General features: G+C 33.0%; 1 protein-coding gene across 2 annotated transcripts in view; it reads left to right on the top strand.

Annotated features, from left to right (window-relative positions):
- LOC111630821 (S phase cyclin A-associated protein in the endoplasmic reticulum-like) overlaps positions 1–27334 on the top strand; it is a 157472-nt gene that overhangs the window by 46722 nt on the left and 83416 nt on the right. For both annotated transcript variants that reach the window (XM_023374979.1, XM_023374980.1), the window contains 5 exons: positions 4203–4304; positions 17518–17571; positions 17638–17780; positions 18298–18379; positions 24221–24376. In XM_023374979.1, the coding sequence (XP_023230747.1) occupies positions 4203–4304; positions 17518–17571; positions 17638–17780; positions 18298–18379; positions 24221–24376 (537 nt within the window). The remainder of the gene's footprint in view (positions 1–4202; positions 4305–17517; positions 17572–17637; positions 17781–18297; positions 18380–24220; positions 24377–27334) is intronic.

Below are 27334 nucleotides of genomic sequence, written 5' to 3'. Positions count from 1 at the left end.
GTAGCAACAAACAAAAAGATAATTTTTAAAAGGAATCCCACAGTATACCAAATAGTGTAACTATGTTCTTCACAAATTACTGGAGTAATTAATTAAATACAAACAAAACCTTTTATCCAGTAACAGAACTTCAACGAAAATGCTGAATGTTTTCAGCCTTCACCAAGGCCTACCTCTGGTTTTTAACAAAACCAAATTCCAAAATTGAATGTCAGAATATGTTTGAAAATTTATTTCTTTTTAAATTTTGAATTTCTCATCACATAAGGCAAATTTATATGGTTGATTGACTAAAACCGTAAAAGTGCAATTATGTGATCCATACAAATTTTTAAGTCGTACATATTGTATAAGATGAAATTATTATGGGTTAACTTTGCTCAACTCTTCATACATATGAATATATTATTTTTAAAGTGATTTTTACATAATTTTCAAAATGTAGTTCATAAATTACATAAATATCATGAAATTTTCCATCTTTAGTTGTTTTAGTAAAGCAATTCATGGATTTAAACAAATTTTAATAAAATAAATCAAAAATGCATTTTTTGTTTTAATATTACAAAGATTTAATGAATTAAAGAAACTAAGAAAAATTTGTTTCAGCTGAATAGAGTTGTGTACAAAAATATAAAAAAAATTATTATGAAAAATATAGAAATTTAATAATTCACTTTTCAATTTAATAACTTTAATAAGCAGTAAGAATTATTAAAGTTCTATTTTTTAGAATTATTTTGAATTACTTAATTTTTCATCTTTCTTGCATGAACACTTAATATCCCTCACCTACCAAAATTGATGTTTTACTTCTGCACTTTCTAAGAGAGAAAGTGATATTTGGTACAGTACATTCTCTACTCTGAGAAGCTGTCTGTCACATAGCACAAAGTAGTTTCTGATGTATGATTGTGAAAGATCACTTCTTTGTTTTCAAGTGATAATCTTGTCATCTTTGGTAGCTAATGTTACTGTCATATTTTGCAAATTGCCTCTTGCCTTGTCCAAAGCTGGTATTCTTAGCTTTCACTGTATCTCCTACTTTGGCTACAACAAACTTCAGTTTTGATATTTTCTTTATTTTCTTTTCTCGAGCTTCTAAATCTGCCTTTGTGCTTGCTCACTCACTTCTTAACTTTTTCTTTCTGTTCTTTATTGTAGAAAGACTGATCACTTTCATGCTAGACTGTACTTAGGTTGACAAATCAAGGTCGAGTGATGGCTGTTCGTTTTAAATACTTTTTTTGAAATATTTTCAATGGGTTTTTCTAAGTGATATTGATTTTAACTATTGATTCAATTATTTCTTATAACTCCTCTCCAGTGCAAACATCTCCTACAGCATCATTAGGAAGGGATGATGTCTTTGGCACAACTTTTAAGGGTGAACCAAATATGGCTTCATAAGGATTACACATAATGCTTTGATAATATGATCTATTTTTATTGAGATGCACAAATTATAATTCCTTGGTCCACTGCTGGGTTTGGTTACTTTCTAACCAAGAGTTACTGGCCAATAATGCATTATTTATCAAATTTACCAGCCTAGACTGGCAATTATGCATAATGTCTGGTAAATTTGATTAAGTACAATTTATCATATTTATCATTGTAAACTGGCGAGTATTCATAATCACCAGTAAACATGGTTAATTCACAATATATGAAAAAATTTATCACATTTATCAAAATTACCAGATTAATCACTTTTACCATAACATATATAATCAATTTGACTTTGAAGCTTATTATACAATCATTAGTTTTGTGGCATACACTCAATGTAACTGATGGATTGAGTGAAATTGAACTTTTTTTTAACAGGAATTTTAATATTGTGTGCAAAAAGAAGTAATAAGGAACAGTTTTATTTGATATAAAAAATTATGGAAACTACTTTTAGCAAAAACCCATGATAGGATGACTGTTGGGGAATCCTGAAACATTAAAAATAAAAAATAAAGAAAACAGTAAAGTTATTTGACTTGAAGTACTCTAAAATAATCTAAAAAAGTAGGAGAAGGTAGCAGTAGGAGTAGCTCAAAATGCAAAATATATAAAAAATTAAGCAAAAAACAATGATTTGACAGAATCCCTAACAGGAATTCTGCCATTAGTTATATGCATAATGGAGAAATGTGCTTTTGCCAACGAAATCAAAACTAAAATTACAGCAGCTGGTAGCCAGTGACTACAGTACCCTATATAGAGGTGTCTAGTTAATTGAGTTTTACATTTAAGTTTTAAAAATAATCTTTATGTAACACCAAAAAATTGCTTTTCTTTGTTTTGAGTTAATATTTGTGGTTACATTGTGCTTATTCTATATTACATGATTTTAATTTGTGATGTTACTCATGCTGTCAATGCTGTTTTATTTATTGTTGGGTTGAGTCATAACTAATGCCATTATTTTTTTCCTAAGAACTGTTTTCGTGCTATAGCATAACTTACATAATACACCAATTAGCTCAAGTGCTAATTTTTTAATTTTGTAATGGCTTTAACAATGATTTTCATAATGGTTTTTGATTATTTTTTAAAAAGTTAAATTATTAGTGTTGATCAAAATGAGCTTCTCATAAGAATATTTAAAGTATGTAATGTTATATGAATTAAAAAAATATAACATTGTACTTGCAGCAACAAACAATATATGTAGTTTGTATGGCAGTGAAGCCTTAAATGCCAGAAAATGTCATTATTAGTTCAAAATATTTAATGATGGGGATTTTAATCTTGAAGATGATCCCAACTCTGGAACAATCTTGAAAAATGCTAAAATTGGTGCAATAGTGAAAGCTGACTCAAAACTATCTAGATGAGAAATTGCATATAAAAACTTAAAGTATCTCAATCAATAGCAGCTATCAACTACAAAAGATAAATGTGTGGGTCCGCATATGATCTTAGTGAACAGAATTAGCTGGATAGGTTATTCTTATGCATTTCACTGCTTAATTGACAACAGAAAAATCCATTTCTGGACAGAATAGTAACTGGGGATGGGAGGCATTGGTAATATCATTCATAAAAGACAAACAGTTAAATCCAAAGATACTGCAATTCTAAAATCAAAGAGTGATTTTTATCCAAAAGGTATGGCTATGTGTGTGGTGGAATACGAGAGGAATACTGCATTTTGAGTTGTTTATTTCAAATGTAACAGTAAATACTGCTTTATACCATCAGAAATTAGAAAAACTTTGTGAAAAACTAAGAAAAATATCCATATTTTATAAACAGAAAAGCATTATTTTATTACATGAAAACATTCAATTGCATGTTGCAATAACCACCCAACAAAAAATGAGGGAGCTTAGTTGGAAAGTTTTCTCTCATTTGTCTTATAGCCTAGATCTGGCACTACATATTACTACTACTTTCTTGCCTTTTGAAACAGTTTTAATGGAAAAAGTTAATTAAAAAGAAACTATTCAGAAGTGTACAGAAATAAAGCTACACCAACTGCCATATAATATTGGGCTATATTTTAGCAATAGTAATTTGAATTACTGATTAATTTGTCCCTACAGGGAGGCATTAGGTGCCATCTCATATTAAATTTAATAATTATAATTTTAATTAAATAATTTTAGAACAAACTGGAATTAAAGAATCAGCTCAGAGCTGGACTCAAATCTACAACTTCTGCTTGCCATATGTATGCATTGCCAATTACACTACCTGGACCTCTGGTCCAATCTCCTCTTCCAGGCATATTTAACTTATGATATAACCATTATCGGTTATTATTGTATATCGTAAGTTAAATATACCTGAAAGAGGAGATTGAACCAGAGGTCCAAGTAGCGTAATTGGCAACACATGCACATGGTAAGCAGGAGTTGCGGGTTTGAGTCCAGCTCTGAGCCAATTCTTTTCTTCCAGTTTGTTCTAAAATTATTTAATTAAAATTATAATTATTAAATTTAATATTTGTGCACACAAATGTTTTTAATCAAAATCTGATGATTTTTACAAGAAAGGCATCAAAAAAACTTTTACACCAATGGAAAAATGTCATATCTAACAAAGGACATTATATATTAGATTAAATAAATATCATTTCTATATAAATTATTTTTATAAAATTAAAACTTGTAAAAAAAAATGACATTATTTACAATTCAACCCAATGTTTGATTGCAATATATAATACTTATAAAATAACTATGTTGGCTTATATTGAATAGGTGAATGAAATTGCCTTTATAAATACTTTGGAAGCACAGAATAAAAGACACGATATCCTGTCTAAGAAGAAAGATCATGAGGCTCGATTACAAGATATCCAAGTAATTGTAAAATTTATTTTTGATTAAAATTTTTTAAACATTATAATGGATAAATAGACATACTTTGTAACAGAAATGTTTTATAGCATGTTCTTTTATAATTTCACAGCAAATATAGTTTTGACAATAAACACCAACTGTACCAGAAAACTGAAACTGTACATACAGATAAGAAATTACAAAGCACTGCAAAATTTCCAGCAAAGAAATTCAATAATTCTTATGTTTAGGCCACTATTTCATCAACCCTTGTCAGGAACTGTAGAATGGAAAAGCCATTCTATAAATAGAATGCCTTTGCATTTTAATGTTAAAAGTCTCAAATACATTCGAATAAAGGTTGTGACATATCTTATATGATGTATATTATAAGTCTAAATAGTATTTCCATGCATTTAGTACTTGAATGGCATCCTGTTGATGCAGGCTCCATTCCTGTCTGGAAATTTTGTATTGATTATGATTATTATGAGTATAATAATCATAATCATTGTCATAATAAAAAAAATCTATCTAAAATATTTTATAACAAAAACATTTTAGAAAAGAAAATTTTTTTGTATATACCATATTTATGCATGTATAAGCTGCATTTTTTTACCCTACATTTTTTGTCCAACATTAGGGTGTGGCTTATACTCAAGGTAATGAATAATTTTAAAGCAATTTATTATTATTAATTGTCTTTACATACCTTAGGACTTGTAGCAAGATTATTTGGAGGTTTTAGGCCACTATGGGCGAAAAGTAAGAAGAAAAAGGCATGAAGAAAAAGTGAAAAAGAAGAAAAGAAGGGACTATAAAAATTATAATCAATGTCTAAATTTGAAACTGACAGTTATCATTTATGTTATTCACTTGAAACTTTATTGTCACTACCAGTGTCACTTGTGTCTTCATTCTCAGATGATGTCAGATACACTGCATCCATTTTCTGACTCATCCATCACATTGGAAATGGATGTGACTTTGAAACTTTTAGACATAATTTCTTTTGGTATTAGTTTCCATGAAGACACAATCCATTTGCACATCTGACACAGGGACGGTTTTTATTAGCCTCCCAGTCAACATCATCTCCTTCATAGTGCATCTCCAGTCACAGTAGAAATGTTGCAGATGAACTTTAAAAGGTCATAATAATTATCACCTGCACATCGGATTTAACTTAAATAATACACACATCAGAAAAACCTTTAACCGATGTGAAATAAGAATTAATAGTACAAACGTTTTCAGACCCCTCCTGGGTCCTTCTTCAGGTAAAAATCGTTTGAAAAGTTAATAAATACGAAAAATATTCGTTTTGAACGATTTTTTAAAATCGAAAAGATAGAATGGAATCACGTGACCTATAGCTGTGAACGTCACAGTCACAGTTCCACGTCATATCGACAGCTATTTAAATATTTTCCATCTTTTTTAAAGATTTTACGAATAACTTTGTTGTAAAGCATAAAATACCATATAATTTCAGATAACCCATTTACTTCCTTTAATTTTAGGTCTACGATTCACCTAATCCTCCTGTTGTATTAGGGCCTGCCATGCCAAAGAGAGAGAGATCTCATCTCTGGAATTAATAGGTGATGTAGTGCTGTATGCCCTGTATATTTCTATTTGCTTCAACCATTTGAGATGGTCTAAATATGAGGAGGTGGTAATTAATTTAGCATTTGCAAAGTCTGCAGTTATTTCTGGATCAGACGCATAAGTTGATAAGGAAGTGGTACATTTATTTTGTTGAATATCACGCATGTGTTCTTTCAATCTGATTCCAACAGCTTGTTTTGTTGAGCCTATGTAAATTAAGTCCTTGCCAAAACGATGGTCCCTAAGTGGCAGTCTATATACCCCCGGCATTCTTTCTTCCTTAGATTTGTCTTTTCCATTACGTAGAATATCAAATATAGAAGGGCATCTTCTGAATGCCAGGGAGATACCCCTCTGCCTTGCGATTCTACTATGTATTGATTTCAATAGCGGGTTGTAGGTAATTGACACCCTCTAATTCAATAAATGTCAACCAGAAGGAGGATAAACAGAGGGTGTCGATTACCTACAACCTGCTATTGAAATCAATACATAGTAGAATCGCAAGGCAGAGGGGTATCTCCCTGGCATTCAGAAGATGCCCTTCTATATTTGATATTCTACGTAATGGAAAAGACAAATCTAAGGAAGAAAGAATGCCGGGGGTATATAGACTGCCACTTAGGGACCATCGTTTTGGCAAGGACTTAATTTACATAGGCTCAACAAAACAAGCTGTTGGAATCAGATTGAAAGAACACATGCGTGATATTCAACAAAATAAATGTACCACTTCCTTATCAACTTATGCGTCTGATCCAGAAATAACTGCAGACTTTGCAAATGCTAAATTAATTACCACCTCCTCATATTTAGACCATCTCAAATGGTTGAAGCAAATAGAAATATACAGGGCATACAGCACTACATCACCTATTAATTCCAGAGATGAGATCTCTCTCTCTTTGGCATGGCAGGCCCTAATACAACAGGAGGATTAGGTGAATCGTAGACCTAAAATTAAAGGAAGTAAATGGGTTATCTGAAATTATATGGTATTTTATGCTTTACAACAAAGTTATTCGTAAAATCTTTAAAAAAGATGGAAAATATTTAAATAGCTGTCGATATGACGTGGAACTGTGACGTTCACAGCTATAGGTCACGTGATTCCATTCTATCTTTTCGATTTTAAAAAATCGTTCAAAACGAATATTTTTCGTATTTATTAACTTTTCAAACGATTTTTACCTGAAGAAGGACCCAGGAGGGGTCTGAAAACGTTTGTACTATTAATTCTTATTTCACATCGGTTAAAGGTTTTTCTGACGTGTGTATTATTTAAAAGGTCAGTTGATGGATACATGAAGTAGATGAAGTGGTCCAGTCATCCCTCCTGGTATCACTACTGTGAGGTTTCAAAAGCGAGTTGAAATTAAACATTTATTATAGAAATTTATTAAAACAAAAACTAGGAAAAAAACCTCTATTGTTAAAACTGATCAAAGATTGGATCAGTTGTGCTGGTCATATGAAACCGAGACGAGAAAAAAAAAATACTATTAATGTAAAACATGATGCAATAAATGTAAATGAGCGTCCTCCAGTAGAGATGGGCCTTTGACAAGGCACTTGTGTACAAATAATTAGAACATAGAGAATTTTGAAAAGGGGAAAAGTTAATGATAAAAAGAGACATTGCGTCAGGTCATTAAAATTCTAAGACATTATGGACTAGACAACAATGAGGTAAAATATGAGCACAACAATACCTTCTGTCCAGAGTTAATGGATGGTGTTGGGTAAATTCCCCGAAGCAGACCTTTCTCGTGACCTGAACAGGTCTCATCTTTCACTTAAGGACATATGAGGGACCAATCGGGGAGTGGGAAAAAGGAACTTGGAACCAATCAGGATAGACGAAAAGGGGAGAATGGAGATTGATATAATCCCAATCTTCAAGGGCACAAGGGACTCTCAAAAAAGATTCTGATGCAAAAAGATGGTGTGTATCAACACCCTTTGGATGAAGTTTTTCGTCTTCATGCTGATACTGAAACTGTGCTGCCACAGGCCAACGGAGTCTCCCCACCTGTCCCTTGAACTGTTTAACAGCACTGCTCTGGGGCCACCTACGAGGACGAACAACAAAAAGAACATCAACGCTCAGGACTTTGAACAGCTGATTGTGTTCAGAAATATTTGTTTTATGCTAAAATAAACGGATTTTTTATAAGATACTTGTTATCTTGTCTTCTCCACCATACCCACACACAAACATCCCTAGATGATCCTGACGTGGGATTAACGATCTTCCCCTAAAAGTCGGCTAATTTACACTACCATATCGCTTTTCTTTTCTCTCATCTTCTTTTTCACACTCTTGGTCAGATGACTTTGGAAGCTGTCAACAATGACATGGACTGCCAATGTAACAGTACACTTGGACACTGAAACCACACTGGCTTCAGCCAATCCACAAAGAGTTCTTCTGCCATCCAGCCTTGATCTTGAACTTGAACCAATATCTACCAATACTACTGCCAAGTAGTATTTCTTTTTGCAGGATTTTACACTTAAAAATGATGTAGGGTGACAGCTTGTTTCCATCAACAGTGATGCATAGTATTACAGTACAGCACTGCTTTTCTTCTCCCACTGTTTGCACCAGAACTGTTTTTTCACCTGCCTGATTGACTGTAGTGTGACTTGGCATATCAAAGAAGACAGAAGTTTCATCTGCATTGCCTGCCTATTGCCTTTAAGTTGTAGCCATATATCTTTCTTATGCTGAGGACATGTTTCTGAAATGCAAGCAGTTTCTCTTTATAGGTGTCAGGAAGTTGCTGTGCCATTGAAATTTGACACAGAATCACAAGCTCCTGTCGTGCCATAAAACATCTTGCCCAGCTTAACTTCACTTTTGGGAATTTTTATATTTTGAGCAATCCTTCAGGCTTTGAACTGAATCATTTCAACAGATACAGAAAATCCATTTGCTCGAATCTCAGACATATCTCAACAGATTTGATTCCAGGTTGGGATATTTCACTGTCTTTCCACAAACATGAAGTGATTGCCAAATTTTTTTGTGATGTTTTCACAAAAGCATCCTTTGTTTGAATTCATTGCCACATTTTTTTCATCTACATCAAACTTCCTTCCTGCTGTTCAATTTCCATTTTCTTATGCATAATGCAACACTTTCAATTTAAACTTTGCTGTGTAACTATCTTTCACTCAACTCATGTTTAAAACACACTGAACAATACAACTTCAGTACACTGAAAACACACTCAACAATATAACTTCTTCATGTATAATAAATAAATAAAACGTATTTACTCGTGCCTCTAACCGGTGTGTAGAAATACAAAATAAACAACTTTGTAAAAACAAACGTTTTCCGAACACTTTCCGTGTCCTTCCTCAGGTAAAACGGCTGGATTCCTTATTCTAAAACATCGTCATGCAATTTTAAAAGGAAAAATTCGAATGATGATTCGATTATGCGATGTCCACTGCGCATGCGTTGTATCTGCCGTGTCCCCATCATTCAGAATCGCATTTACTCTTCTCTTATGTGTATGATGCACTACTTTTATTATGATCGTTACATGTCCTCGTGCATCCTCCTACACCAACCAAATCCTTAGTAATCATTATGTAATAAGGCTTGCCAAGCTAACGAAAGAGCCATTTCTTCTCAGGAGTCTACTTCTACGTGAATTAACTCCCAAGAAGAAATGGCTTTTTCGTTAGCTTGTCAAGCCTTATTACATAATGATTACTAAGGATTTGGTTGGTGTAGGAGGATGCACGAGGACATGTAACGATCATTATAAAAGTAGTGCATCATACACATAAGAGAAGAGTAAATGCGATTCTGAATGATGGGGACACGGCAGATACAACGCATGCGCAGTGGACATCGCATAATCGAATCATCATTCAAATTTTTCCTTTTAAAATTGCATGACGGTGTTTTAGAATAAGGAATCCAGCCGTTTTACCTGAGAAAGGACATGGAAGGTGTTCGGAAAACGTTTGTTTTTACAAAGTTGTTTATTTTGTATTTCTACACACCGGTTAGAGTAAGTACGTTTTATTTATTTATTACACTCAACAATATGCATTAACCATCATTTCATTCCTGTTTGAAATTTTTAGTGTTTAATATTTCTGTATACCTGTGTTTATACTTTCATCCCTGGACAGAAGTATAAGATTTTTATTTTTTTTCCAAATGTATCATCTTATAAACAGGGTGTGGCTTATACATGCCTAAGTATGGTATTTTGTTGTTGAGATATATTTTTCAAGAAATCAAAACTTTTTACTCTTACAATTTTAAACTGATTATTTATATTACATATAAGATAATGGTAAGGAAATACAGTTTGGACTCTTGTTGAATTTGTAAAAGTTATGATTTTCTTTTGCTTTACCATTGATAAATGATGTATGTGTTTAACCTCAAATGGTAATCAATTGTATTGTTATAAATAATGTATTTTTTATTTATTGATATTCTTAATAATTTAGTATATACGTGGCACAGTAATATAATTATTTTTATATGTGTTTTAATTATTTATGTTCTCTCACTAAACTATATTGTGTACTTCATATTACTGCTTATTGAGGGACCAAAGCCTAGATATATCTTCATTTAGGAAATGTTTTTGACTCACATCAAATTAACCCTAGAATGTTCAGCAGTAGTCAATTGACTGCTTTTGATGTTTGGATGAACATATTTTTGGTATTTTTAGTAGTATCTTTCTGACTTTTTTGTTATCTTTAATCATTTTGGGGAAAATTATTTTTTATTAGAAATTGTTTTCCAGGATAGTTTTTAACATAATGCCAATTTTATCACTGGTGGTCAGTTGACTGCCCTCTGTTTTACAGAGTGTTTTGATGTACTTTTAATGATAAAAGTTCACTAATTTACTAATGATACTTATATCCCAGAAGGATATAGTTTGTACAATAGCTGAAAAAGATATTTGCTTCATCACCAGTTTTGAGGACACAGCTACCAGATCTAGACATGCAGTTTTTCTAGAAGCTTCCTGGCTTTTCTTTAAATAAAAATCATCACTTTTTATTTATTTATTTATTTTTAGTACAATTGGAAACATCAAAAGACAATTGTATTCCACCCCCAGATAACAAGAAATAAAAGATTCCCAATAAAATAATAAATTATAAAAGACATTGTAGATTCCTTGATATACCTAGGTATACAGGGTGTGAAGAAGCTAGGGCAACAGGAAACAAATAAGGACTTTACAATACTTTCATACAGATGAGGCAATAACACGAGTTTAATTCTGGATCATACAGGCTTAGTGATTCTCATACATAAGACCAATTGGTTAATCCTTAATTATTATAATTAACATACACAGAAGTCATTTATTGTGGTATAAAATATAATATATATATTTATAAATATTGCCCCATTTGCTACAATACTTTGTCGCTGTGAAGTCATACAAAGGAAATAACAGTCTTACATGCATCCTTTTCCTGGTAATATAAGATGTCTACAAGTTTCACATCAATCTCATCCTACTATCCTTGGATGTGAATGGATTTTTCACTCCCTTCAAAAAAAAACAACAAACACTTTTCGGTTCCTCCTCTGTAGTTGACGAAACTCTTGTCTTTCTTAGCTGTTCTCTCGTAGATGGTAGGTGTCCAGCAGGACCAGACAAATGTCAAAGCAAAAAGGTGCTTCCTTTAGGTGAATCACCAGTATTTATAACACTCGCCATCCAATGTCACAGGTCATATATGTCATCCATTTCTCTACCAATCGATGAGCCTGGGTATGTTCACATCAAAAAGGTGGTGTCCAACATAAAATGGAAAGTGGTGTGATTTATTGTACACAATATAACCCAACATGAATTAAACCAAATGATAATCCATTAAAATTATTACAATCACAATGCGAAGAAATCATTTAACAAACAAAGTGACAGAGCACTACAACATATTAAAAATTAAAAAAACATAGCTACACAAGTTACATTATGTATAATACAAAATAGATTTACACTTATTTAAAAAAAAATTAAAGTTATGACATAGGTATGGTTCCACAGGCTGTACATGAGATACTATACAGTAAATAAAAAGATCTTTGTGAGAGAGAAAGGAAAAATACAGGATGAAAAAGTATGATTTATTGCGGGTTCTTACAGTTGGAATGCGGAGACCTAACCAGTTGTTTGAAATTAGATCATTGAAGTGTTTAAAACAGAGAATGAGATCAAAATATTTTAAGTGAACAGAAAGATTAGGAAGACCAAGATGAACTCTTGCCACATCGTGATTATCAGTAAAGGGTAGATTGCAGAATTTATGTATCAGGAAATAAACTTTATCTAATTCAGATTGTATTTTTTGAAGACAATAAGGGGCAGCCATTGCCCAGACAGGTAAACTAATTGACTATTGACTGAAAATTAGTGAAGAAAATTGTTCTGAGTACAGATTTTGAAGAAATATTTTTGCAAAAATGCCAGATAAAGCCATGTCTAATGGCAAGAGATTTAATGATATAAGCGATATGTTTGTGAAATATTAGTTTTTCATCAAATATGATACCAAGGTCGCAATGAGACTGAACATAGTTTATTTTAGTGGAATCAATAAATATGGAAGGGCAGTATGGATTGCAAAGCAGGGAAAAGCACATAATAACAGTTTTATGGATATTGATTTTTAGATTATAGCTGGAAAAGGTGGAACATAAAGAATTAATAATAGCTTGAAGGAAAGAGTGATCATTGGATAAAATTTTAATGCCATCAGCGTAGGCAATTATTTTAAAGTATGGATTGATCAGTAATTTATCTAGATAAGCTGAAAAAAAAGCATGCTTAATACAGAACCTTGTGGTATGCCGCAGATAGGGGGAAAAGGAAAAAATCAAACTCACCAATATGAATCTTACATAGTCTGGATAAATAGTAATTGTTTAACCAACAGCAGAGAGCGGGATCTAGATCAAAATAATCACTTAGTGTCTTAAGTAGTAAATTAGGGATGATTGAGTCAAAAGCCTGGGAAATGTCAATATAAATTATGTAGGTAGATTTTTTTTTCTCAAAATTTTGCAGAATAGTATAAGTTGATTCAAGAAGGTTGGTGGTAGTCGAAAGATTGCAGATGCTGCAGTGTTGATGAGAGGAAAATCTGGAGGTAATTTGGGTAACTTTTAATTTCAGTAAGGTATTTATTAAAATTAAAAATGGTTTTGATCAGTTTGACTTGACCTTCTTCAGTTACATTAAATAAAATAATAGAGTGAGTGATTGGTTAACAAACATAATCCATTCCAAGACTTTGTTTGCTATTTGAATTGTTCATTAACTGATTATCGATTTACCATATGTTTTTATGGGAATTTGATTAATTTGTTCCAGAGACTCCAAAAAATAAAAAATATATACTTTCTTACTATGTTTATTTATATGTAATAATAAAAATACATATATACACAGTCTCGCATTTTTATTACTCATGTTTTTTTCCATTTGTGGGGGTTAAAGAATCTGTCTAATGTCGATTGTGTTTCTCTCTTCTTCAGGATTTTTTCGAAGTAATTACGGTAGAGCATCAATTATTCGACCCCCGATCAACCGTCACATCGGTTAACCGACCGAGTTCTAGTCGATAAATTCAAATGTTCGCTAGTGATGTGGCGCTACAATATTTGGCTATGTCTTGGCTACTTGAATATTATTTTTACGTGTTTTAGCTGGCAACATTGGCTTGACCATGAAAGGGAGCCAGTGTTTAAACGAGGCTTAATTTTCTCATTTTTAATGATACAATAGCAACGATTATTATTTTAAAAAAATTTTTGTTAGGCTTAACATCGATGAAAATTCAACACAAAGTAGGTTAATAATGATATACTAATATACTAATTACATGGGATATACTATATTAATGTATTTTTCTGTATTTTTTGGTTATCCGTTTTTTCGGTTATCCGACCAACTCCAGTCCCCAATTGAGTCGGATAATTGATGCTCTACTGTAATAGCATTGTAATTGTATTCATCCCCAAGCCTATTAACCTCAACTTGGCTTGGATGCAATTCTAAGACTGTTGTTCTGATATCCTCCCACTTCTTCAAAAGATCTTTAATAGCACATATTGGCATTAATCCTTTTTTTCAGAAGAAAACATACCTCACCGAGTTTCTTGGTGTTCTTCATTTAAGAGTTCTTGGCGTTCTTCTGTCATCAGATCCATTTCAGGTTCCATTATGAGCTCTTCAATGTTATTTATTTCTCAGGTGTGATTTTTGTTACTCCTTTAACTGCTTGAGTGTTCTTGATTATACTGTGTCTTTCTTAGATAAGATTGAACTGTGGCCTACTGTAGACCTGTTCAAAGCCATACTACCCAGCAACATCAGACATCATCTGCCTACTCTCTACTTTTGTTATTATACTCTCACCTTTCAAAAATAAAAACTGATGCAAAACTTAATGAGTGCCCATCTAACAGTCTCACGAATACTATAAAAAAATTGTCTGTCAGAAAAATAAAGGCTGGAATTACAAGGGGTAGTTTCAAAGTTTGGAGGAATGCTATCTGATCAGTATATGCCAGGTTGAGTGTCGATGTAGACATCTCCCACATGCTGAAAAGTTTCAAATTGTTGCCTGAAGACAAGAAAAGACTAATCGATATTCATTATTTTATGTTGCTGCTTCTTGTGTTTGTTGTCCAAACATAAAAATCTCTCGTGAAAGTGTTCATTATCGAATTTGTTCATACTGTATGTTAAAAATCACCCACTGTACGTTAAAAATAGAAATTTAAAATAAAATAAAAAATAATAAATATATGAATAAAATACATAAAANATTACAGAAGAAAATCCAGCAAAAGGTATCTTTCTTAACAATTTTTATTGAAAATACATATATACTTTTAAAGTTTATTTATTTATTAAGTTCTCTTTTATGAATGGAATGTTTCAAATAGTGGATATGCATTTAACGATAACACATTTATCATTAATACAAATCAGTCAGCATTCGATTTTCGTTCGTTCTTGATAAAGGTCATTAAAAGATGACTGAAAACGTTTGAAATTGATAATAAATTCGGCTGTAGTTTATATGGTGTTTGAATAGTATATCCTTGTTATGATATGCAGCCTACAAAGAGATATGACAGTCGTTTTGTTATTCTGTAAGAATTTTCTTTTAATCAATATGATTGTATATTTTGTTTGCAATGTAAGAGGTAAGAATCTTGTAAAGCATTGAAAGACATGTAATTGGTCTGTACTGTGTATGGTCTTTGGTGGTGTTTTATGGTTTCACGTAGTGAGAAAATTTTGGCATTTCTTGTAGATTGTTGATAATGAGTTAAATGTTTAGTTAGTTCCTGGTACATGGATGTGAATTTTTTGTACTAGAAATTGTGAATGTTGTCTGCTCCAGGTGTTGTCTGGTTGTGTGCTTTCTGCATTGTGCAATGGATGTCTTGTGTATTTATTTCAATATAATGCATACTAGGTGCGTCCTGCATGTCTTTGTTCTCCTCTTCAATCCATTCTGCATCAGCATTGTGCTTGACAGCAGTAGACCAAACAGAACACCAGTAATTTGTGAGGTTGTTGTTCTGGCATGCCATTGTATTGGGAATCAATACTGAATTAATTTGCCTGTAAAAGTGTTCCATTGTGAATAATTTATTTTTATATTTCCATACTGAGCAAATTTTGTATCGTTTGTCACTGTGCTTTGGCAGCAAATATGTCTGTCAATGTATTCTGCAGTGTGGACATCGCATTGTTTGTTCTTGCTGTGCTTTAATTTTCTTGAAAAGTTTTTTTAGTTGTTTCATTAATTTAGGTGGTGTTTTGTTATTAGCATATTATGTCAGCCTGCCTAGCTGCTAATATTATGTATTTGTTTCTATTCATCTTTGCCAGGTAGTCTTCAGAATGGTTATCAGCACAAAACCTTTCTCACTAATTTCTAGCCTTATTAACTGGAGTACAAACGTTTTCGGCCTTCTTAATAGGCCTTCCTCGGGTACACTGTGGAGCGTCGNTTTATATTGTGTCTGTTTGGGTTACATTACATTTGCTATTTTATAAATTATTGTGAGGAAACATTATGTATCCTTTGCTCAAGGTTGCTATTATGTATCTTTGATCTCACTGCAGATTAAATTCTGGAATCTCTGCATGATATATCTCTGATTCAGTTTGAAAGGAGTTGAAACCAGAGTGCAGCTCTAAGCCCAAGAACTCTAGTGATGAATTTCAACTTTATGCAAGGGTGAATAGTAGTGAATTGTCAGAGAGCAACCAGGATGATTCCCCAGAGATATTATCAGATCACACCTAAGTCCAGCCAGGTAAGCAAAACTCAACAAGCATGCAAATAAATATAAAAATTACAACTGAGAAGAGCTTATTTCTGCTTGAATCTTCATGACAAATGAGTTTTTCCTCTTATATATAGAAGTAGTGTTTTCTCACAGGAGCACCTCACCTATTAGGATCATCTCTTGCCATCATGTCACCACTCAAGGAACAGGGAGAAGAAAGGATAACAAAAATATTACAGATAGCACAACTCTGAGAAATATGTTTCTTTATACTAATTTATTTAGGTCTTTTTGTATCTTATCTTACTCCAACTTGACAAGTTCTCTAGAAAATCATTTTCAAGATAGATTAGATATCAACCATAAGGAATTTGGTGTTGATGGGATATCATGGGTACTTATTGCAGCTGTAAACAGTACCAGGTAGGAGAAATCTGCAAAATGTTTATGGAGAGAATGTTGATCTTACATGACATGCAAAATGTTACGTGAAAAAAGAGTCCCCAGCCACTTTGCATATTCATTAGTGATCCTATATTGCATGTGATAAAGAAATGCACTGAAGTGGAAGCCTGCATTGTATACAATAATAATTCATGAAATTTGAGCTTACAAGAGTTAGAAGTCTTCATTGCTGTACTTTATTCTTATGTATTGTATGGTGCAAGACGTTTCTCTTTGAGAGATTTGTGAATAGGATCCTCCCTTTTTCACTCAAACAAAGCCAAAAAAATAGATTTTTAGAAATCATGCAATTTTGTTGATTTGAAATTAGGTTGACTCATCATCAAAAACATCACAGATAAACTTTGTTTAGCTTCTGATATTTGGAACAAGTTCATAGATAACTGCATCACATCCCTAAGTACAAAACAGACATGTAAAATATATCAAGACACTCCCCAAGAGTAAGCGAATAAAAATATTTTTTTGAAAAATTTTTTACTGTATAGACATATCCATAATTAAAAAACAAAAATTGATTAGAACAAAACAAGTTAAAAAAACATACAGTATCAACATTTTATGATGAAAAAAAAAACAGCCAAAAATGCAAAAGAAATGATAGAGGTCATCTGACAGATACTAGGTATTGTAAGTAAGCTTAGTCCAGACACTCTAGTGTTAACATCAGCCAAAATATGTTACAAGTCTATAGTAAATGAAACATAGAATTATACTGAGAAGAATGAATATAAGAGTTTGATTTCCTTAATAAGCAGTAATATGAATTACATCAAATTATGGTGCCAAGTTTTACAGACTAAGATATCTATATTGTGTTTATTGCAGGAGGAAAGGCAAAGAAAACTAGAAGAAAAAGCAGCAAAAGAAGCTGCGGCTGAGGTAATTGAAAAATGTAAAAATTTAATCTTTTCATTTTTAATGTTGACTTTTTTTTTTATTTTACAGGAGCGTCGAAAAGCTCTAGAAGCAAAACGGCAAACTCGATTATTGGAAATGCAAGAAAGGAGAAAACTTCGAGATTTAAAAATAGAACAGCAATTACAGGAAAAAGAAAAAGAAAGACAAGAACTTGCTAACCAAAAAGCAAGGTAAATTGCATATTATCTATGTAATTAATAATGCTAATAATTCTTAGTGTATTTAGAAATAATTGCAAAAAGAGACATTATTTGATTGTTGTTTGTTAATTATAATGATGAATAAAATTAGAATAACATAAAAATTTTTTACAAATGTGTTGTTATTTTAATTTTCTGAAACTAAACTAAAATATAAGTTAAGTTAATAACTTAATAAAAAAATAATAAAAAAATAAGTTAAACTAAGTTAAACTAAATAAGTTAATAAAAAAAATAAGTTAAACTAAAATATTCAAAATAGTAATTTTCAAATAAATAGAATTGGAGACTTATAAGATGTATAAAATTTTGATACTGTATTTGTAAATTAAGCTTGAGTTTGGGCTATGGAGTTTCATAGTTATGAGGACTAATTATCAAAGGCTTGCAGTGAATGATGACAACTTTCTGCCTATAGTAAATTTTTAAAAATCTATAGCAATTTTAATAGTATGAATGCTTTAAAAAGTTTTATATATATATATAGAGATAGAGAACAGAGATTGTCAGCTTTAAATGCAGCACAACAGGCAACATTAGAGGAATTACAGAAGAAAATCCAGCAAAAGGTATCTTTCTTAACAATTTTTATTGAAAATACATATATACTTTTAAAGTTTATTTATTTATTAAGTTCTCTTTTATGAATGGAATGTTTCAAATAGTGGATATGCATTTAACGATAACACATTTATCATTAATACAAATCAGTCAGCATTCGATTTTCGTTCGTTCTTGATAAAGGTCATTAAAAGATGACTGAAAACGTTTGAAATTGATAATAAATTCGGCTGTAGTTTATATGGTGTTTGAATAGTATATCCTTGTTATGACATGCAGCCTACAAAGAGATATGACAGTCGTTTTGTTATTCTGTAAGAATTTTCTTTTAATCAATATGATTGTATATTTTGTTTGCAATGTAAGAGGTAAGAATCTTGTAAAGCATTGAAAGACATGTAATTGGTCTGTACTGTGTATGGTCTTTGGTGGTGTTTTATGGTTTCACGTAGTGAGAAAATTTTGGCATTTCTTGTAGATTGTTGATAATGAGTTAAATGTTTAGTTAGTTCCTGGTACATGGATGTGAATTTTTTGTACTAGAAATTGTGAATGTTGTCTGCTCCAGGTGTTGTCTGGTTGTGTGCTTTCTGCATTGTGCAATGGATGTCTTGTGTATTTATTTCAATATAATGCATACTAGGTGCGTCCTGCATGTCTTTGTTCTCCTCTTCAATCCATTCTGCATCAGCATTGTGCTTGACAGCAGTAGACCAAACAGAACACCAGTAATTTGTGAGGTTGTTGTTCTGGCATGCCATTGTATTGGGAATCAATACTGAATTAATTTGCCTGTAAAAGTGTTCCATTGTGAATAATTTATTTTTATATTTCCATACTGAGCAAATTTTGTATCGTTTGTCACTGTGCTTTGGCAGCAAATATGTCTGTCAATGTATTCTGCAGTGTGGACATCGCATTGTTTGTTCTTGCTGTGCTTTAATTTTCTTGAAAAGTTTTTTTAGTTGTTTCATTAATTTAGGTGGTGTTTTGTTATTAGCATATTATGTCAGCCTGCCTAGCTGCTAATATTATGTATTTGTTTCTATTCATCTTTGCCAGGTAGTCTTCAGAATGGTTATCAGCACAAAACCTTTCTCACTAATTTCTAGCCTTATTAACTGGAGTACAAACGTTTTCGGCCTTCTTAATAGGCCTTCCTCGGGTACACTGTGGAGCGTCGGTTAGAAGAAGTTTAAATGCTGCCAATGTTTACCCAGGTATCGTCTTACCAGTGACGTCATCGTCGATGATAGGTATACGATACCGAGGGCGAAAAATACATACTTTTGGTAAAGAAGGGAGGTGTGCAGATAGGATACTTGCTAAAGTTGGGGGAAAAGATTTGAGTAAGCGCGCTACATACAGGAGATGCACAATCACAACAGGGGGTTAGTGGGGAGTGACGTCATAGTTGAGGCCATATATATTCAACGCTACAGTAAGAAGAGGCGTGCGAACGACCGTGGATGGGAAGGGGGTTACGATTAGAAGGGGATGAGAAGGGGGTTACGATTAGAGGGTAGAAGTGAGAAAGGTTTTGTGCTGATAATCTTAGAAATAGTTCTAGCTACATATGCATAGTACTTCTGAATGGTTTTGTGCGTTTCTGTCCATGGATGTAGTTTTAGTCCATGATAGGTTATTACTATAACTGCACCAGAATAGACTACTGTGTGGATGTCTGAGAGTATATAAATAGAATTAGTGCAATCTGATAATAAGTTGAGTGTTCACTTAGTATAGAGATTTCCCTACTAGTTTAGAAGTGTTGATTTTTGGATTGCATGACCATTACGCAGGGTCAGTGCCTGTAAATTTAGTGAGTGCTTCTTGGAAAAGAAGAGAGATTCAGATTTAATTCATACTCTATTTCAGGTAGTGAAGAAGGGTTAATACTGTCAGCATCAGTGAAAATAGTGGTTGTAGGAACAATATTGTCAATGCATCCATCTTGATGATTCTGATGGATAATGTGATTATTGTTGTTGGGAGTATTTGTTTATTGGTGTAATTATTGTTCTGCAATTTGTTGTTTTAGTATGTTCTAGTATTGTTTGTGGTATAAGGATATTATGTATAATTCTTTTTTGATCAACTGTCTTTTGTACAGTGACTGAGATTAGGATAATGTTGTGAAAATAAGTGATGTAACTGTACACTGTCACATCTGTTTTAGAGTTTTGTGATGGTGTAGTAAGTATGGATGATAACCTCATTCATTTCCATCATCCATTGGCATGATTTTCCAGTTTTTGTGGTTTGTGGATACATTGTCATGGAAACACCAAGGCTAGGTTGGTTCCTCACATCTGTTGAGGGCATTACAGTAGCCATGCTTGGGCCAGTGCCTCTTTTGCCATCGTTAACCAAAGGACACTGTAGCCTATTTTTTGAATCTGAGCCTCTGCCTAAAGGTTAAACTGGTCAAGTGTCTCAGGGGCCATAAGTACATAATTGTCCATGGCTGGTGCAGTGAGTAACTGGTACATTTATACCTTCTAAATTAATTGGTCTGGGTAGTATAATTGGTTATGCAGCTGCACAATAAACAGGAGTTATAAGTTCGGATCTCACTCTGTATTGATCTTATCTTCCAGAACATTCTAAATTAGTTAATTTATTCTAATTATTAAATTTAATACGAGATGATATTTAATTGTCTACTATTAGTCCATACCAGGCTAAAGAAAACAGTCAGCATACTGCAATTATCACTGTTGACTTTAGAAGTGCCTTTGATCATGCCTTCTATCTTGCACACATTACATGTTCATCCCTGCCCTCAAAATCTTTACAAACTTCTTCAATCCTATTTTAGCAACAGGAGTGCAGGTGTTTATACAACACAAAATAACATAGTCATACCCATCACTCGAGGCTGTCCTCAGGGATCCAGGTCTGTCCTGGTCTCTGGAACATAGCCTATAACTCTATTCTGCACTTAAACGACACCCTGCTTCCTGGCTGCCACATACAATGCTATGTGGACGACACAATTATCTTAGCTTCACACAGGAACAGTGAACGCTTACAGGACATATTCAATGATATTCTCAATAATGTTCACCACTGGAGTGTTAAACATAGGCAACCCATTAACACAGATAAATGTGAAAGCATGATAGTTGGTAGGAACATGCCACTCGTCAGGAAGCTTACCCTTCGAGTAGAGGCTCACAGAATAAAGCAAACAATGGAAATTAAATATTTAGGCTTTATTCTTGACAAGCAACATAACTTCACACCCCACATCAAATATGTCATGAACAAAGCTAAAAAGATGGCCAACGCTCTCATTAGTATTGCTAGGAACACATGGGGCCTTGGCCCTACCACTACTAAGCTTATTTACGGGGGTGCAATTCATCCAGCACTCCTCTATGCTGTACAGGTCTGGGGCCACTTGGTCGTCAAAGTCCATAACCGTAAAAAATCATTATCTGTTCAAAGGATTGCAGCTCTCCGCATTTGTAAGGCTTATAGGACCACACCCACTAGTGCCCTTTTGGTAATGTTAGGATTGACCCCTATCAACTTAGAAATTAAATGCATTATTTGGCAGGAAAATCTCATCACCTTACCCTGGCAAGATTATAGCAACTCAGATGTCGACAAAATGATTAGAGTAGGTAAGATTCCCCCCAGTTTGAGCTTGATTGATGATATCAAAAAATTCAGCATCGACAAAAATATCCTCCTGACTTACGATTACCACCCCTCCCACCAGCTTGCTCTTGACATTTACTTTGAAGATCCAAGTGATCATCCTTTGTTTAGGATTTACACTAATGGTTCCAAGATGGGTGACAAAGTAGGTATCGCTTTTGTAGTTTACTCTGACATAGGCCGCGAGCTTCACAACACATGCTTCTGTCTAGGTTCACACTACTCAATAGCACAGGTGGAAACTTTAGCTATTTATATGAGCTTAATTCACATTAGGTGTAAGAAGGACAAAAGACACTACTTACACTATTACATTTATTCTGACAGTAGGGTAGCTTTATACAGGATTGCTTTATACAGGATTGCAAAGTCTGATAACTGCTTAAAACTCGTCCATCTCATACACCACATTCTCAGACACTTAGACAACAACATTAGAATAGATTTCCAATGGGTCCTGGGTCATGCGGGGGTTCTCGGCAACAAGACCACTGACTGTCTTGCCAAACAAGCTGCAAAGTCTTCAGTCACTAGTATTTTCAGTTACATTCCTACCTTGTACTTCAGCAAATCTTCATTCTCTGGCAAGACAGCTAGGACCCTGACACCACTGGTAGGCTCACCTACACTTTCATCCCCAAGGTTGACACTATTGCAATTCTTTGCCACATTTACTCTAGTTACACCCTCACTCAACTACTTACAAGACATGGCAACTTCAAGCAATACTTGCATAGATTTTACCTTGGGGACAATCCACAATGCGATTGTGGTGTTCAGGAGGACCAAACACCACAATCGCTGCAATAGGTAGTACAATCACATTAGGGATAGTTTAATGAGAGCTGCTATTCTTGAAGAGTACAATTGGCTTGCAATCCACACCAACTTATTCACACACATACAATGTTCCATCATCTATCACATTTATATCCCTTAGTGGGGCTCTTGAGAGCACTCACTCCAGGGGCATGGATGGCAATTAGCCTTCCATTACTTTGTTTCAACCATTGATATATATCTGTCTTTGAACTTTATATTTTAATTCTTATTTTCCGTCTTCTTTTTCAGTCTAAATTCAGTTAGTCCTAGTTATAAGTTAGATTAGGGACTCTTAGCTTGGTTTCCAATTAGGATATGATAGGTTAGGTTAAATTAGATTAGGGATTGTTAGCTTTAGTCCTCTGGTTAGGTTTGCCATAGGTTATGGTAGGTTAGTTTAGTTAATGAGTAAGTTAATGTTTAAAAAAAGCAAAAAATAAAAAAATTTGGGGTCTTGCTCGTTTGTCTTCTGTCGGTCCGTTCGTCTCGTTCATCTCGTCTAGGGACTCTTAGCTTGGTTTCCAGTTAGGTTATGATAAATTATATTAGGGTTTGTCATCTGGTTAGGTTCATCCTACGTTATGGTAGGTTAGTTTAGTTAATGAGTAAGTTAATGTTTGGAAAAAAAAAAAAAATAAATAAATAAANAAAAAAAAAAAAAAAAAACAAAATTGGGGTCTTGCCTGATTGTCTCTGTCAGTCCATTTATCTCATCTAGTTTGTCATTGTGTTTGTTTGCTTTTTGTGCTGTCTGTCTAGTTGTTAATTAGTATTAAGATTTGTGTTTGCATTTAGTTTTATAGTATTAAGTAGATATAAGTCTTCCTACTAACAGCCACTTGGCACTAACTTCTACACTTAGCTATTTGTGGCTGCACTCAGTTATTGGTGTTTGTTAAACTCAGGTTTTCTTTTAGACCCTTTGGGGGACTATGGCCTTGCAGCATAAAAACTACACATCAACATCAAACATAGAGGGTACTGTAGCCATATGTATGCCATTCAGAGGGATCCTATATTTCTCTACTGTCTATCTTCCACTCCTTCCTTCTTCTCATCCCCTTTCCCTTACCCTCTTTAATGCCTGCTAAACATTTCATGTGCAGCCAATGTCTTTCTCGTATGTATGTATGTATGTATTATTCCATATTTTGTTTATTTAATTAGCCACAATGTAGCTTTAATAATGAATTTGGCTTGATTATTTGATTAATAAATATGAATTATAGTTTAGGCTTTTTATTTATATAATCCCATATAAAATTTATAGGCTTTTAAATAAATTATGAAAATTTATCATAAAGCTAAAAATAAATAATGCATTACATTTATGTGACAATAAAAATTTTAAATTATAGCAAGAAGAAAGTGCTCGAAGACACGAAGAAAATATTGAACTAATTAGGCAGAAAGCTTTTGAGCTCAGCGTTAGGCATTACTCATCAAATGACGACGACGTTCCTCGATTAGTACCATACGAAACAAAAAAGATGTGTACTGTATGCAATGTACTGGTGAGTTCTTAAAAATACAAATAACATAACTTTAATATATATATATATGAGTCGTTCATTTTGAAAGTGGGGCAAGTCCATTTTATGTTATTGCTAGATATTTAATAGTTTGTATTTGAATGAGTTTAAAAATATTCGTAAGCAGTAATAGACTTAATTTATATATTTTTTTTGTTTTTCTTTCATGTAAATTTAATATACAATAATGGCTATCTGTGTTAGGTGAAAAAAATCACAGTTTTGGTAAGTGCCAATGGACTTGTCTCAGTTTCAAAAGCAATGGTTTGTTGAAAAAGTTGATTTTCTTTGAATGGAATATAGTTATAATAACAAAAAATTGAATATTTTATTTATTTACTTATTTATTTTATTTCAACATTTCACATTTCTTTCAAAAAGCTACAATAATCAACACAAAAAAACCTTTTTAATATCCCAGTATGAACAAATTTAAACAAAACGAACATTTTCGACCATAAACTTGGTCTTCGTCAGGATAATGGTCAGTATAAATTCGAAACCGGAAATTCGAACACAGTGTTTATAAATTATTTTTAAATTCCAATATATTTAAATCTTGAAAAACGTTTTTTACTGTACATGTTAATAAAGTGATAAAAATATCTTTACATTCACACACACAAATAATAAGTTGCAAATACTGGTGTAGAAATGTTATCTACTAGCTAGTGTTATTCCCATTACTTTTTTCATAGCACCACCTCCATGCATATGAAGTACTAGCGGCATCCTTTGCATTAATGCAGTTGCCAGACAGGCCTGCTTTGTATATTTCTAACGCTTCCAGGTTGGGAAGGTGTTGAACTTGATCAGGCATTTTACCAATTTGGCCGTATGAAGGTTGGCTTGTATTTCAGGATCAGTAGCATAGACTGCTAAGACGGTGGTATGTCTCTGGTTGACGATATCATACCCATGTTCTTGTAACTTTTTGTTCAAAGAGCGCCTTGTGGATTTAACGTAAAGTAGATCTCACTGGAATCTGTGGTCCCTGAGAGGAACCATATAGACCAGTGGTTCCAAAATAGTGGTACGCGTACCCCTGGGGGTACGCGAAATTGCGTGAAGGGGTACACGCGGCAATCTAAAATCGGTCGATTTAAAATTTAAATGCATGAGATGAAGCAATCAAAAAAAAACACAGATCTGCTAAAAAAATTTTTCCAGCTGCATGGAATATTTTTGCTGAATTATATGTTTTAAAGATCACAGATTCTAAAAATAACTTTTGTTACATCCCATCACCTAAAGGTTTTTTGAAAAATAAAAACAAATTTTTGATAAAACCTCTTATAATATATTTAGTTCATTGTAATAAATATTTTCTTACAACTAATCAACAAATTGTTTCTGATATTTATACACAATTTTAGGTCTACTCTTTTTCCTTATGAAACATTTTCTTCTTCTTTTTGATGCTCCTCCAAACTCATTTCTGATTTTCTTCTCTGGTTTCTCGATTTAGCATCCAACAGTAGTCAGCTAACGTATTGACATATAATTTTCCTTGGTAATGTCTCTCGATATTACAGACATCCTGGTGAAATCTTTCACAATGTTCTTCATTGTAGGCTCCAAAGTTTTCGGGAAAATAGTCAAATATGGGGGTGCTAGAAATGAACTTTTAAGCTCATCTTGCATCCTTGAGCTTCATAGGCTGCCAGCATGCATTGTACAATGGTTTTGTAGTCAGGGTCCTTAGTATTCCCCAAAAACTTATGCACTACATTCTTGAAAGAGTTCCATGTTTCTTTTTGCTTTTCTCCTATTGTTTCCAGAAATCTGCTTTGTCTCGATTTCCAAGTTTCAATTTGAAATATGCAAATTAAACTTTCTTCACAAACTCACTTATGTTTCTTTGTTGACTTTTCACTGCGTATTCACCACAAACATAACAGAAGCTGTCTGGAGAAATTACACAATCTCTGCGAGCCATATTCCAGAAATAAAAATACAAGCACAGTAGCGTTCAAATGCTGGATATAAACTGAGTGTGGCATTAGATGGCCAGCAAGATACTGAACTTATTTAGCTTGTTGAAACATGATCTAATCCAACAACACGTTGTTTATATTTGTTCCTAGTATTTCGGATAACATGTCAAAACATGCTCAACTTCACCAATAATATTATTCACTATCAACTTTTAACCTGTTTCTATACGATCATGCGACCTTCCTTCTAACGCTAAAAGTACTTAACCCACCTCCCCCCTACCACTACTCTCTTCAATTATTAACATTTTTATTTATTTATTATCAAGTCCAGCTATAATTGATAGAATTAATGTGAGAAGTCTTCGTTTTAAGGCTATTTTTTAAATAATAAAAAATAGTAAATTTTAAGTTAACTAGGAATTTTACGCTAAATACAAACAAAAACTTGAGTGTAACNGAAAAAATAGATTAGTTTTTTTATAAAAAAACTTTAGAGCGTCGTTTATCCGAAAGCATTCCATTCGGCAAATTTAAATTTTCGCTAGTGCTGTAGCGCTGCAATCTTCGGCTATTTCTCGGGCTACTCAAATATTTTACGTTTTTGATACTGAATTAACATCTGAAGTATAATTTTTTTATTGCTTTTATATTTTTCAATACATTTATTTTGTTTGGTCAAAATAAAAAAATAATTTTTAACGATACAATAGTCTTCGTTAGGCTTAACATCGACGAAAATTCAACGCGAAGCGACACGCAACAAAGAGAAATTTCAACATGGGATAAATTAATATATTTTTTTCGTATATGATTCGTTATCCGAAAAATAAGTTATCCGAACCACCCCAGTCCCCAATTGATTCAGATAAACGACGCTCTATTGTATTTATGCGAGTACTATTTATTGTTGGCAAGAAAAAATTTTGTGGCTCTTTAAAAACTTTGAAATTTTGTAAATTGTAATTTTGGCTCTTCCGACTCAAAAGGTTGCCGACCCCTG

The sequence above is a fragment of the Centruroides sculpturatus genome, unplaced genomic scaffold (genome assembly GCF_000671375.1).
Source record: "Centruroides sculpturatus isolate CEXI.00-Female unplaced genomic scaffold, Cexi_2.0 scaffold6, whole genome shotgun sequence".
Taxonomy (NCBI): domain Eukaryota; kingdom Metazoa; phylum Arthropoda; class Arachnida; order Scorpiones; family Buthidae; genus Centruroides; species Centruroides sculpturatus.
This window is presented reverse-complemented; position numbering and strand designations above follow the sequence as displayed.